Genomic DNA, 15,388 nt, shown 5'->3' with positions numbered 1-15,388 from the left:
GGATAGGATGTGCTTGGGTGTGGGAAAGAGAGGGTGACACTGCAGAGAAAGAGACTGATATTAGGAACAAACAGAGCACCAGTTAAAAATGAGAAGATGCAGGGCAGACGAAGCCATTCTCCTTCAAAACTAATCCTATTGCTGTCCTGGTTGTGTTCCCAGTACAAATGAACCCCTGTTCATAGGGGTTGTGGTGTAGAGCAGAGGCATAAGGTTACAAAGAGCTGCTCGAAAGCTACTCCTACCTTTCTGCAGCCCCAGACCAGTCCTTACAGTGTGCATACAGCAAGGCAATATATCTAGAAGGATAAGTGGAGAACAGGATTAATTTTACTCCCAGGTGTGGGAGTAAATTGTTCTGCTCCAAACATCAAAGCAGTTATCTTCTGCTGAATTGTCCTTTTCCCTTTCTGTAACCCTGATTGACACTGAATTTCTGATGTCTGCACCCAAATTGCAGAGTTCTCATAGAAAGTATTTTCCTCACCATCCGGCTCCAATTTTTTCTGGAACCTTATTTCAAGTAAACAGCACATGTTATTTTGACATAAATAATACAGAAAGAAGCTAAATAGGGCAGACTTGATTCTGATCTGTCCTACAAACATGTGCAATTTGAGCTTTTAACGTATTTTACTAACAAAATGAATCAGTAAAGGAATTTCACATCCTGGTTTCTGACAGCATTGTTCAGACATCTGGGATCCTAGTTTCTGACAGCATTGTTCAGACATCTTTAATGATAATAGAGATTTTAAGCAGAAAAGGGTGTGAGCATGGTGATGTTCATCTACACAGAGTCTTAGTGAAGTTGATTTTCACTTAGGGCTTGTCTGCCAGGAAAGACCAGGAAGAAGAGGGAATGATGGTTCTCCTGGTGAACACTGGCAACTGTGCCTTTCTGCTGACCCACACACCTGGGCTCTTTCCAGCATGTTGGTGGATAAGTTTCTCTGCATGTGACAGCACTGCTGAGTCAGGAGGGCAGTTCAACTCAGATCACTGCATGTCTTTCCAGAGCAGGGCAGGAGCTGCTGTGCATCAGCCTACAACATACAAACAACAGTGCCTATTTGTCAGAAGCTCATACACCAGGCAAACCAGGTCAGGCATTTGTAGGCAGATGAACATGTCAATCAATAATATTACCTTAATATTCCCACTTGCTATCACAAAATGTCAACTGGTATTACTAAAGTCAACCCCTAATTCCAGCTGAGAGAGACTAGAAGGCACAATCTATCACTCAGTAAAGCTGACTAGCTTGCTCACTAGCACAAATGACCCATGCTTCTTTCTACCATGAAACAGCAGGCTTGACATGGGCTAGAAATAGTTTCTTCTTCTTCATTTTCCTCTCTCCATTCTCTACTCCTCTCCCACCCCAGAAAATTTCAGCTAAAATTGTTCATGAGAGAATACTGGCATGCACAATAACCTTCCTTACCCACTCTTCCAAATATGCTCAAAGCATTTGGAATAAAGTCCTCCTAAAAGTAAGTGACCTCAACCTCTTAGTGAGAGGGTCATATGGTCTTAGCAGCTTGTGGTGAGGAATGACACAAGGATTCCAAAGGCCTGAGCAAGAGGTTACATGGTGGATGTTAGTATTTTGGGGCCATTTCTGGAATCCATCTGCCTGTCTGTTAGTATTTTGGGGCCATTTCTGGAATCCATCTGCCTGTCGGCTCAGCACTGCTGAGGCAGAGCCGTTGGTGTGTGGTGGGAGTGTGAGGGTGATTACATCTCAGAGTTGACATAAAGATGCCCAGGCACTACCAGTGTTCATCCGATCTTAAGTCACAGGTCTTGTTTGGAAACAGTGGAGGCTTTTCTTTTGCATTCCTTTGCATTTTTTCCCTTGGTGAGTTTTTGGGTAGAAGATAACATCTAGTGGGGTGTCTCTACATGGGGAAAAGAAAATAGTGCTGTCTGCAGCAAAACCAGTCATAAAAATCCATAACCAACCTATATATCCTGCGGCTGACAGACCCCTGTGGGTCTTACCATTCTCCCCTTATTCTCCTCTAGTCCTTTTTCCACTCCAGTAAGCAATCACCCCTCGGACAGGGCTGTTCCCGCAAGGCTTCTCCCGGCTCATGCCACCACCAGCACCCCCAGCTGCGCCAGATGCTGCTCGGGTGCTCCCCGGAGGCGACAGATAACGGTGACTCCCACGGGAACGCGGAGCCGTCAGCGGGCGTTAGTGATGGTGGCGACGCTGATATTGGTTTTTTTTTAAGGGACACACGAGCAGGAGAGGCGTCTCCTCGCCAGGGCAACCCCCTTCCGCGCACCTCAGCAGCCCCGATGCGGAGTGCCGGGCTTTCTCCTGGGAGGAGCGCGGTCAGACCCGGCTCCGCGGTGAAGGGCTGGCGCCCTGCCCTGGGCGGCTCCGCAGAGAGGGCACGCCCGCAGCCCCAGCCCCAACCGGGCCGAGCCGGGCGGCGGCGCGGCCAGGGCCGCCCCGGGGAGGCCGGGAAGGGCGGCGGGGCGGGGCCGGACAGGGCAGTGCCGAGCCGAGCCAACCCCGCCGCGCCGAGCCGCGATGGAGGGCGCCGAGGCGGCCGGCCTGCTGGGGGAGCGCAGCCTGGGGCCGCCGGCCCGCTTCAAGACTTACCGGAGGCGGTGGTTCCTGCTGGCCGTCGTGTGCCTGCTGAACTGCTCCAACGCCATGGTGAGTGCGGCCGCCTCTCCCGCCGCGGGCAGCCGCTCCCCGCAGCCGGTCTGGGGCTGGGACGCCTCTCTGGGGTGATGGGGAAGGGGACGGCTGCCGGCAGCCCCGGGTGCCCGGGCAGCAGGTGGAGGCGCAGAGCAGGCAGGGCACACAGCCCTTCCCTGCCGCCTCTCTATGCAGCAGATCTGGAGAGCAGTTCTGGCCGCTGCTGCTGCTGCTGCGGAGGGAAGGCGGGCTGACATGGCTCGCCAGAGCCGAAAGCATCTCGTGTTTCTTCCTAGAAGCAGCCAGGCAATCGTCAGGGCTCTGCCCCAGTGCCCTGTCTCAGATCCACTCCCTCATCCTTGGAGCACCGGAATCGGTTGTACGCGCACAGTTCAGAGAAGCGTCAGCCTGGCCATGCCTTATGGACAGAATAAGCGGCTTTTACTTTTGAACTTTGTCGTTCTGGTTATTGGCCTTGGCCTTCACTCTTTCCTTTCTGACCGGTGGGATCCGGGACACCGAGGGGTAGTGACGGGGGAAGGGCAGGATGGGGCGGGAGGGTGTGTGGGATCTCCACGAGCGCAGCAGGAAGTACCGCAGCGTCAAGTCAGACTGGGATGAAGCAAAATGTGTCCTGGAGCACAGCAAAAGTTGCTGCCGAGTCCACTTCTTATGCCATGGGGACACAGAGAAAGTATTCATCTTCTCTGAGGGTCATACATTTCTAGCCTAAGAATAGCAGAGCAGTGTTGAAACGCCATGGGAGAGGAACAGGAGTTAATTCTGCCGCATTGCTTGCCCGTGACAGCAGATTTATCTGGTCAGGAAAAGAAGCAAGCTTCCTTTCATGATCTGTAGCATGTACAGAAAACTATAGGAGTGATTATGCACTAAAAAGATGGTTGTCTGAACATCTTTTTGCCTACTCTTACTGCCTTATTCTGAAAGACTTGAAAAAATTGGATGCCAGATCATACCCCACCTGTTGAGCAGATTTAATTTCAGTAGTTACAGAGATAAACCCATGAAGTTTCCTCTTACCAAGGCTTAGTATATGAAAAAGAAACCCAGATCTTTGCTCATCAAGTCATTGAGGACATTGTTGATAATTATCAGACTGGTGTAGAATTATTCATGTTCTTGAGGATTACCGTGCTGTGAATGCAGGCTGTCTGGCAGAAAAGATCAGGCACTGCAACCTGCAAACATTTAAATGCTTTGAAGGAAGATTACGTATTCCATGATGCAAGAGTTCTGGAGTAGAGAAATGGAAAAACATAGTGAGAATTTGGCTGTATATGGGAAAAAAAAAGTAAGTGCACCTTCTCAATGGAAAATCAGCATATCCTTTAAGAGTGTAAAAAAGTGTACTGCAGAAAAGCCCCATTGCTTGCTTGCAGTTAAATTGGCACAGCAGAAGAACATTATGTGACAAGAAATAAACCCACCCTGCTAGAAGTGACAGCATGGGTGAAGAAAACTGTACCAAGCCTTTTCCAGGATGTCTTGTCTTTGACTTTGACTGACAAAGATTTTGACTTTGCTGAAATCTTAAAGGTGAAACTGAAGGGTTTCTTGAACAGATCTTTTCAGTACATCTGCAAGTATTACTGTGTCCTCAGTGTGTTGCTGAAAACTACGTAGCCCTGGAATACTGACCTGTTCAGAGTGGAGTTAATATGATGTAGAGGCTTTTACACCAACGATAAATATAGCCCCTTACTTGTGCTTCTGTTACTGATCTGAGTTTAAAAGCCTATGTCTCTCCCTGCTGTACAAAGTGGGTACTACCTTAGCAGGAATTTGTTGTCATTTCCTAAATAGGGCTATTCTGGGAATTCCTAGCTGACAATATAGTGTAAGAAACTCCTGCCTTACCTTAAGAAGGCCATAATCAGACATCAGCATAATATGCTTGCTGCCTGAAGTTGTGCGCAGAGAGGATGTTGTGACCACAGCTAAGTTTAGATGATTTATCCCCAGCTGTTATTGTAGCACTGCTAATTGGGGCCTGACATAACTCTGCCTGTGGTTTCTCCCCAGATTTGTTTTGCCAAATTTATGCTGTGGTTATGGGTATGATTTTTTTTTTCATCTGAAGGCTTAATGTTTAAGAGTATTCATGCTGTGCTTGCAGCTGCTGTAGCACATAGCTCCTTCCTTTCTCCTTCCTGTGAAGCTGAACAGGTGGGAACTTCATGTTTCACAGGAGGGACTTTCTCTTGCTTTAGCACTGGGGACACAGAAAAAGACAGAAAAATGAAACCAAGTGTTTACTGCCCAGTTCTGTGTTCACCAGCATGAGCAAGCTGGGAAGGAGCAGGGGAGCGGAGGGTTGGCGCTAGTTCACAGTTGGCCAAGTGGCTTCTGACTCACTAAGTGGAGGACTTACACCACCACTCAGTGTACTTGGGAGAGGAAGGAGAGCTGCACAAGTGGAGCCTGGCATGCTCCAGGGCAGGGTGCACATACTCCTCACCCACACCTGTCTGCTGCAGCAGTGTCCCTGTAGATACGCATGCGCACACAGCTGCTGCTCTTTTTTCCTGCTACTTCTCTTGAGAACTGTAGAGACTAAGAGAGACATCTTGGCAAGGATCTGGCCTTTTCTGAAGATCACACCTCTGTCCTAATATCCTAAACTCCTCTGTCAGCATGGGTGCTTTCAGCTGAGCACTGGGGCTGTTTGCTTCCAAACTGTGTGGCCCTTTTAACCTTGAAGATGAGAACTCTGGTATAAGGGCTTCATTGTCCAGTTTCAGGGGAGAAGGAGGCAGCATCCTTGTCACAGAAAGACCTCTTACATCACCTTGTAAGCTGTCTTCAGGTGCATGAAAGAAAGCAGGGAGTTGGCAGAATTGCTGTAGGCAAAGCCTGTGTGGGGACTGGCAAGCTGTGCTGGTCCCTGCAACGAAGCAGAATTTCCTATTTCATGCAAGACAACCCCCTTAGCTCCTCCTTTTAAAACTGTACATAAAAGGTACTGCAGAGGCATTTCTACAGTCTCTTTCTATAGTCAGCTATACAGTATGAGTGATAATGAGAAGCATTCCATATAGCAACCTTTCCTAGCTAATACCATCACTGACATGGCTAAGTGGCGTGATTCCCACCCTGCCTGATTGCATATGCTTGCCTTTCTGTAAATACTTTGCTTTCCACTTTTAGAATCTTGATTTGTGTCAAGCTGGTGTTGATTACCAGCTTGCCTTTTGTGAAGAACATGTTTGGCACTGCTTCTGGTAGGGTTGTACCTGGTTATATGTGTGAGGCATCAATATATCATTGCTGCGCTTTGAGATCCAAAGATCTTACGTCTGTCATGTATGCTGTTTTCAGCATACATGTATGCTGTTTTCAGCATACATGATAGCTCACAGCTGTTGCTTACCAAAGTGTAGAGCCTGTGTGGACTCCTGCCTTCAGCCACCACCTTTCTACCATTGCAGACAGAGAACTGCTGTCTCACAGCCTACCTCCTGCAGAAATGGGAGGAAGGACAAACACTGGGCTCCCTTCGAATGGGTGGAGGCAAACCAGATCTTACAGGTGAAATTGGTCCTGGAGAGTCTGTGTGGGAGTGGAAACAGTGAAGGCAGTAGGGTGGAAGAACTGAACAAGGAGAAGATGGAGTTATAATGGGAATGAGTGCAGGAGGAAAACAAAAGGAGTGGGGCTGATTCTGGGAGGAAGAGAGTGGGATACCTGTAAACCTTTACCTATCAGCTAAGGGTTTACAAGGATATCAGAAAGGACAACAGAAAAACTTAAAAATGGAATCAGGATGAGAACAGCTGTAACCTGTTTTGATGACAGGAATATCCATGCAGGCCTGCAGTTGTCATAAGATCATGATCATAGAATCATAGAATGGTGTAAGTTAGAAGAGACATTAAAGATCACCTAGTTCCACCCCTCTGCCATGAGCAGAGATACCTTCCACTAGACCAAGTTGTTCATCCAGCCTGACCTTGAACACCTGCAGACATGGAGAGTCCATAACCTCTCTGTGCAACCTGTTCCAGTGCCTCGCCAACCTTAAAGTAAATTTCCTAATATCTAATCTAAATCTACCCTCCCTTAATTTAAGGCCATTCCCTATGGTTCTACCACTATTTGCTGTGTGAAAAGTCCCTCTCCATCCTCCCTTTCAGCCACCTTTAATGAAGATTAAATCTCAGTTAATGGAGCAGGGATCAAGCAAGTCTCTGGCAAGTGCAGGAGAATTAAAATGTCAGCAAGAAGAAGATTAAAGCAGAGGGCAAGAGAGCTGAAAGTGGAGCCAGAACCATTCCCAACATCAGTATTAGGTCAGATAGTTTGAGTGTTGGTGCCCTGGCCCTGGTGCAAGCTTCACTGTTAAAGAAGGTGTGGAGGGGCCCTCCTGTAACTGAGGATATGAGTCAACTGTGGATAGAAAACACTTCTGTCCTTTTCTTCTGTTGTTGAGGCATGGTTCCCCAATCAGACAGCTGTGTGCAGTGGGAGTTACAGCTGTACTCCAGTGGCAGCCGGAACAGGCTTGTGGATCATCAGGGGCCCTTCTGTCCTCTTCCTCAGCTGCTGAGCACAGGTTTTTATACTGAAGAGTGTATGCTGAGGTATGTCTTTCAGACCAGTTTAGCATGCATGGTAGCTTTTGCTATCTTTAAACCTAGAAACCACAGTGACATGAAGGTATTTCTAAGGCTTAAGCTCAGAAGAAGAGTGTAGGAACTAAAATTCCTGCCTTTGGAGAAGAAGTGGCATTTATTATTATGCTGGTTGTTCAAACATCCTGCTGGAGGCATATCTGAAAGGAGGGAAAAGTCCATACCAAATGCTGAAGAAGCAAATACTGTGATCTAAAACATCAGTAAAATAATGAATGATATTGGATTATACTACAGGAGGAGCTGTAATTTGAAAACAACTAATGCAAAATCTCTGAGAGATTGTTGGGGAAGTGAGTTTTGACAGGTGTCAAGGGATTGAGCTCACAAACTCATTGTGGCTTTTTGGCTTGCAAAGGCAAGAGTTGCTGTGATTTAGTGGCTCTGCATGGGCTTCCATGTAAATTTTTTGATTAACATGCAATGGCCCAGAAAGTGAACTGCTGCTGACTTTCATCATCATCTACTCTAACTTGTGCCAAATTGAGAATTTTGTCAAAGTTTGGCAAAAGATTCTCATTAATTGTAGCACTGGCAGGTGTTTGAAGGGCTATAAGCTGTAGTAGGTGAGTGAAAATTGCTTGTCAGCATTGCAGTCAGGAATTGACATTGTGGCATCAATTGAGCTGCATTCAGAGAAGTGCACGTAAGCACAGATTAAGCAGTGCAGTGTGTAGCAAGGACTTAGCTTGATGCCTTCTGCAGCTCACACTGAGGCTCTGGTTTTGTGTGGCCTCTTAGGCACTGGGGCAGTGTGCAGCTTGACCAGACCACAGGGGTGTATTTCCAGAAAATGAAGCTTGTGCAGGGACTGAAAATTGCAAGGACTGAACAACTCTGCAAGAGGTATCTCTCTGTTTCTCCTTCCTTTATCTGTCTCAGAAGCAACAAGCTTCTGGGGTCTGACATCCTACAACCCCACACATTGTCTCTCCCCTTGCATCTGTCACTGTGATCTACAGTGGTAAGCTTTGTTACAAGCCATTCAATTAAGACTTGGACTTGATGATCCTTGTGGCACCCTTTCAATTCAGAAAATTCTGTCATTCTGTGATTCTGTGGTTTTAGTGTGCCAAAGATGAGTGAAGAAAATGGCCTGTGGGGAGTGGTGGAGGAATCTCTTTCTATCTCTGTTCTGCATCTTTGGAGCTTACAGGACTTTGACCTCACCAAGAGAGAGCTGCATCTTCTTTACCTGTTCTACCTGAGGGGGCCTACCTCAGGGCAGCCCCTGTGTAGGTGCCAGCCTTGGCAATGCAAAGTTTCAGAAAAGCATGTTGGATAAGGGCTCTAGCTTCCAGCAGAAGAGTTTATTCACTGCTGTGGGTAAAATTACCATAACTGGGAAAACCAAAAGCAGAAGGTGGCATACTGACTGTGTATTTCCCTGTGTAGGCAAAACTCCACAATGTTGCCTCTTTGTTGCAGGGGCATTTGGTAGCCTCTTTGACTACAGTTGCTTCTTGAGATCCATTGCCCAGTTCTGAATTTCTGTGTTAGAGCAAGACATGGTAAACAATGAAACATACTTTTTCTCTCCAGACCCATAAATAGACCCACTTCCTTTTTTGAGGGACAAGCTCATTCTTGGACAAGCTGCAACTTTTCATCCTCCATGCTCTCACATGGATATGCTAGGACTGGAGCTCTTGCACAGGATAGGAATATGGGGCAGCCCCTATGCTTGGTTTTCTGCATAAAATGGTTTTACTAGATCTAATGGAATTGTGCCAGTGCTTGATCCCAGATCATCTAGATGCATACTGTCACTGAAAAGAAAATGCTGTGATCTGGCTTGTGGCATCACTTTCCTAATGATGTAATGCATGGTTGAGCATGTTTTGTGGAGGAGCAGGAGGGGTGAAAATGTACCTGAAGGTGGCTTACAAAATGTGTCATCTCTTTAATTGTTTCCTGGTAGAGTGTTTCATCACCACCACCCCTATGTAGAAAGCATTGAGGAACTCAGAAGTGCTATTTTTTGAAATACACAGCTGGGATTTCTTAGGCAGCAGTTTAGCATCCCATAAGCAAACTAATGCTCACGCCTTAGTAATGCTTGTAACATCTAAACAGTTACATTAGTATTAAACAATTAAACTCCCATGCCAGTCTGATGGAAGTCTGGAAAGTGGCCTGGATTCCTCTCCTTGTTGTCTAAGAGTACCGTTTCCTTAAGCACCTAGCATCTTCCTTCACCAGGCTGTAGAAGCTGAGTAAACAAATCCATCCCCTACCAGACCTTTGAATGATGTCACATAAGTGTATCTGAGCCGAGCATGCTGATGTGAGCTTTGAATTGAATACAGAAGGTACAGCATGGCAGCTCCTTTCGAAAAATAAGAAAGGGCTGATGCTAGGAGTCCTTGCAAGGTTGCTGAGAATATATTCAAAACTTCTCTGTTACTACCATTTACTCATTGCATCCCTGCTAGGTGAAAAGCCTAGCTAAAGAATCATTTGCATGTAGCTATTGTCACACGGTGACTCTAGGGAGGAAAAAAGCCCATCTCCCTTCTGCTCCTGTCTAATGTGGTAGTTTTTATGGTCCCTATCATGTAAGAAAAAAAAAAACCAGGAACACTGGAAATAACAGGAAACAGTTTGTAGGACCACATGTTCCTCTGAGATTATCCAAGCCTTTTTCAGTTACACATAAACACCACATCTGATGCTGGCTGCAGGATGCAGACTGTGAAGAGGAAGCTTGTGATGACAGAGGGGTGTACCTGGAAAGAGACTGTGGGTGGAGTTCTTTTGTAGAAAGCTATAACTAAAGTTTTTGTTCACATTTCTGCAAACTTTATAACCTTGAGTATTCAGCAGCAGCAAGATCATCTTCTAACAGTGAGGTAGCCTGTAATTGACATTATTGAATGGTTAGGCCATTTGACAGGTTAGACCAGTCTTTTTGAAAAGCACCAGGATGCATCTTGGCAAAGAATCTACAGAAACATCCTCTAACTTGTAGTACCTCATTTTCTTTCTTGTGGATGTGATCTTAGAACCTGATTTTAGGATCAAGCTGTTCTTGTCATTCCCATAAGAAACCAGAAGGAGACAGGAACCATGAAATCAGTGTCTAAAACAAAGTCTAGGGAGCTGTATTCAGATACGGCACTGGAAGAAAAATGTGGATAGTTGTTGAAGTACCTCTTCTGTGTGTACCTCCCTATTACATGTTCTAGTACATTAAATAATTCAATTTCTAGGTAATTTTCCATCTGTTGAGTGCCTGTCTAGGAAGGCAGGGAATAATGTATCTCTTGGCTGACACATAGTAAAGTTGTTCTTACAAGGCCACATCCTGGTATTACAAATGGAACTGAAAATACCAGTCCAAGTTTAAGGGGATTTTAGCTGCAGAGAGGAGGTGGCATATTCTATTTTGTTTATGCTAGCATAGAATGAGTCCATCAGGTAAATGCATCAGGGCCAACCTGTCCAACATGGGAACAAAAAAAGGTACTGACTTCTACTTTTGCCAGCCTCCAGAATCAAGACTAGGGGATTGGAGATGAGGCAGTGAAATGTATGGGGTGCTCTGGGCCAGGTAACTGCAGACACTGAGGGTTTGAACTTTTATTACTAGCCTTAACATCACAATTTCAAGGAGAGACTAAGACAGCAAGCCTCCTCACAACTTAGTTTTGAGGGGATGCTGAATTACTCTTCTGTTAGGGGTGTTCATGCTTACCCATTTTTGATCTTTGTTCAGCAGCTGTGGCTGACGTTTGCTCCTGTGGCTGATAAGACAGCTGCTTACTTCCACATTTCCCTGGAGGCAGTCAACTGGCTCTCAATGGTGTACCTCCTCATCTCGATCCCATTTGGTCTGGTGGCAACATGGGTCCTTGACAGCGTGGGTCTCCGCTGTGCTGTGAGTTGAAGTGTTCTGCTTCCCCGAGGAAGTTTATCCTGGAAGTAGCAGTAGAAGCACAAAGCAGTAACATACATGGTTTACATCTTGCCAAATGCTGCAGAGAATTAGCACATTGAAAGCTCTATCCTAGTTCAGTAAGATCATCTCTGTGGCGATGGTGGAGAGAGCAGTGGGAAAAGTCAGAATAAAGTTGCATGCTTGCCTTTTCCAGCTTTAGTTTTCATTGTCTTAGCTAACTGATAGGGACAGATACTGTGAGCTGACTCAGTGAAGAGCTTTTTGTAATTGGGTCAGATTTGCTGTGGAAAAGTCTTAGCACTGTCTCTGGGCCAGTTTAAGGAATAGCAGGACAGAGTGCAAGCAAGAGACCCCTGTCAGGTTAGAGCTTGGCCTCTGCTAAGCCAGCTTGTGATCTGTACACAATTCCAGAATTGTGTTGTGGAATGCCACACTGAAACACTAGCATGCTAATAGAATAGAAGAACATTTGCAGGATCCATAAGCTGGATGATTCATTGCCATTATCTTTGGATTGTCATAGCAAAATATGGGTGATGGCACAAACAAACTTGATAACAAGGTGTAATTAGTGAACTTCAGATTTCTCATCAATGTGCTTCTTATATGGGGCTGGGACAGCCACCTTGCTCCCTGTCACCTCAAGACACTCCCTAAGGAGGCGGGTAGGATCAGAGCATCTTGCAGTGGCCCAAAGGGGTGGGGATGGTCTGCAGGCAGTGATTACTAACACCCAGTGTCTCCTGTAGTGCATTTGAGACCTTGCTCATGCTAATCTAGTGTATTAAGTTCTGCCCTTCAGGCTTCAGCACACAAACCCTGTTTGTTTCTGCTCACTGCAGGTGGTCCTGAGTGCATGGCTGAACATGGTTGGTAGCATCACCCGGATGTTCAGTGTTCTGAAGTTCCTGAGCTTGGGTTCCCAGAGTTACTGGTACCTGTTTGTTGGACAATGCTTCTCTGCATTAGCACAGCCTCTTATCATCTTTTCACCAACAAAGCTGGCAGCAGTATGGTTCCCAGACCACCAGAGAGCAACAGCAAATATGATTGCATCAATGTGTAAGTGATAGCTGCAAAGTAACATTGCTGCCTCACAGAACTTGCTAGCAATTTGTTTGCCTTTCAGAGGCAGAGGAAGTCCTTTGTACTTCAGCCTTTTGCACTTGCAAATACAGCTCCACCCAGGAGTCTTGTAGTCATGTGCAGCAACACAGGTGAACAAGAAGTGGATATAAGCCACATCCAATTGCAGTGCTCAGTATAAGTCACCCAGATTCCTAATTTCCTCTCTTCCAGGACCAGGTTGTCATCTTTGCCTAAATATCATATAGGTTGACAACAGCCCTTAATGCTACTAAGTGTTTAGTGGCCTTAATTTTGCAGTTTCTTAGGAAGGTGTCTTAAATAGCATTGTAGTGCCAATGGTCACAGTTGCCAAGTTCTGTAACTGGATAGAGGTGAGGTGAGGCTGCTGTGGCAGTTTTGCCCACCCGTTCATCCAGTAGGAAGGCTGAGCACGTATTCCTAATTGGTATGTATGCACACACAAACAAAATATACTTGTCTGTCTGGACAAACATGCTGGGGATGCTAAATGGCGGGACTATCCATGCAAAAGCACACTTGCCTTGCTAAGTGCCTGGAATCTGGGAAACTGGAGGAGAGGCACCAGATAAGCTTGATCTAATCACATTCCTCTCTTGGCTCCTTTGGGCACAGACAGAGACAGGATACTGCACTTGATAGACCTGTTTCCTCTCTTCATGTAACATTTTACCCAGCAGCCAAAGAATTTTCTTCTTTTCTCCAAGGACTTGAAAGCTGCTCCAGAAACTGGGCTGGTTCACTGGCTCCAGCTGTGAAGTCTCACAGTGCCTGCATGTGTGTGGCAGCCCCATCTGTTCTTCCCTTGAAACAGCCAGCAGCTGCCTTGCTTCCCCATTGCCTTGAAGCTGCAAGGAAGGGTTAGGCATGGGAAAAGAAGAGCACTCCTATGCAGCTTTTCCAATGATGCTGTTAGACTAGAGCATGGGCACTGTTATTTAGCAAGAATGGATCCCTGGTGTCAGAATGAATAAATTATTTTTGCACTGCTTTTCCTAGAATAGGGTGGATATGGTGACTCACCTGGGTTTCCAGTGCTGAGACAGACCTTCACCTTCGCTGCTGAAGAAGGAGCTCTGTTGTCAGTATGGCATGATACAAGCATTATCAAGGACCACTGGGCACTCAGTGCTTCACTGCCCTGAAGGACTGCAAACAAAAGGCTCTTTTAAGTGAGCGAACAGCCACAGAAGCTAAAGAGCATTTTGTTCACACAGCATCCTCAGTCTTTACAGAACCAAATGAATCTAATTATGACAAAGAACAAGCCTGAAGAGCAAGGAACAGTGGAATCCCAAGACCTGAAGCTATGCAGTGTCTGGCATGTTGGGATGTCAGAGTGCAGGCTGAATGGGATGTGATTGTTGTCTGCTACAACACCTGCATGTTGCTCTATGGAAGGCTTCCATTAATAATACCTGGTTTCATCCGTAATGTCTGCTGTACAATATCAGGATTTAATCTCCAGAAGATTTAAATACTGTCTGGAAGGAGCATCTACTGCAGCCCCAGTTGTTTAATCCAGTGGTTAATTAGCTCATGGCAAATGTCAAATCTTGATGCTCTTTATTTGTATTCATGTATTCAGTCTTGTTGCACCTGTCAGGTAGTTATGGACAGAATCAGCTCTTCTCTTCTTTGTCTTGAAAGACTGAATGGCTCCCACCCAGCCACTTTATAGCCAAATTTCCCTTTGCTTCTTCCCACTTGTCTCCATTCTTCCTGTTGCTGATGTGAGCTTTTTGTGTCATCTTGCTCCCATTTATCAGTGCCCACTTCCTGTGTAATTAATGCTGAGCAGCAGTCAGCATTCCAGCACTGTCAGTATGAGTGCTGCATAGAGAAACTGGCTCTGCAGCCTCCTACTGTTAATGCCTATGGGTAAGCCTCCCTGGGCTTTTGTGATAAATATGCACCTTGCACCCAGGATCCTGCTGAGCAGCTGAAATTATTATGACTCAGCTGTCATAATGATTAATGACTCAGCTCAAGTGTTTGTTCTACCCATCACTTGTAGAGACTTACTCAGAGAGAAGCAGTGCAGGGCCAAGAACTCATCCCCTGTGAAGATCACAAGAAATTCTTCTGTGTCAGAAGGAGGAAGAGTTGTCTGAGTCCACTGAAGTGACCTCTGCCTCATCCATAGGAGTCTTCATTTACTGAGGTCTGTTGATATGTCATTTTCTTCTCCCTGAAGAGTTACAATGCATCAGGGTCACTGACCACAAAACATACAGCCCCACTGCAGAGTACTGCAAGCTAGTCCTCCAGGACCCCTTGATAATGATGTATAGTTGATTTACTCAGTGACCTCCTTTCCATTCATAATCTAGGCTATGTAATAGCTCTTCTCAGGAAAAAAAAGGCAACTGAAACCATGTAATTACTCACATGGTCTCAGTCCTTTCAAATTTAGCCCAATGCTCACCTATACCATTCTAAGCCTCATCTACATTTCTGGAACTGCTTCCATGTTGATAGTTCATGGAAACAGCTGACTAGTTTATAGGCAGTCCCCTACAATGTCTAGTTGCATTTTACCCCAACAGAGAAGATGTAATCCACCTCCTTGGAAATTGCTGTTTAATTGTTTCTATGTAATTAGAAGCAGGTAATATTTCACCAGCATCATAAGCTAGTACTTTCCCAAGCACAGAGTAGAAATGCTACAGTTGTTTGCTATAGGGTTATTAATGATGCTTCAGCATCATTATAGAACAGACAGGGGTGGAAGGCACCGCTTAGGATCATCTTGTCCAACCCCCTGCTCAACCATGGTTGCCTAGACCAGGTTGCCCAGGTTTATGTTGAGTCAGGTTTTGATTATCTCAATGGATGGAGGTGTAGCAGCTTATCTGAGCATCTTGTTTCAGTGCTGAACAGCACTTTACTTCTTTACTGAACAGTAAATAAGTTTATATTCAGGTAGAGTTTCCTGTGTTACACTTTGTACACCACTGAGAAAAGTCTGGTTCCATCTTTATAATTGCTGATCAATGTTCTTTTCTCCAGGCTAACCAGTCCCAGCTGTCCCAGCCTCCTTAGATATGAGAGATGTTCCAGACC

The 15,388-nt window shown here is 45.8% G+C and overlaps 1 protein-coding gene across 5 annotated transcripts in view; it reads left to right on the top strand.

The window, feature by feature from the left end:
- Positions 1-2,507: 2,507 nt before the first annotated feature.
- SLC49A3 (solute carrier family 49 member 3) overlaps positions 2,508-15,388 on the top strand; it is a 29,345-nt gene continuing 16,464 nt past the window's right edge. For 3 of the 5 annotated variants that reach the window (XM_054002962.1, XM_054002960.1, XM_054002957.1), the window contains exons 1-3: positions 2,508-2,677; positions 11,033-11,194; positions 12,058-12,277. In XM_054002962.1, the coding sequence (XP_053858937.1) occupies positions 2,549-2,677; positions 11,033-11,194; positions 12,058-12,277 (511 nt within the window). In that variant the 5' untranslated portion in view covers positions 2,508-2,548. The remainder of the gene's footprint in view (positions 2,678-11,032; positions 11,195-12,057; positions 12,278-15,388) is intronic. The other 2 variants (XM_054002959.1, XM_054002961.1) reach the window with 2 other exon arrangements.

This window comes from Vidua macroura, chromosome Z (assembly GCF_024509145.1).
Source record: "Vidua macroura isolate BioBank_ID:100142 chromosome Z, ASM2450914v1, whole genome shotgun sequence".
NCBI classification, from domain to species: Eukaryota; Metazoa; Chordata; class Aves; order Passeriformes; family Viduidae; genus Vidua; species Vidua macroura.
The sequence above is the reverse complement of the archived record's forward strand: the minus strand, read 5'-3'. Positions and strand labels throughout refer to the sequence as shown.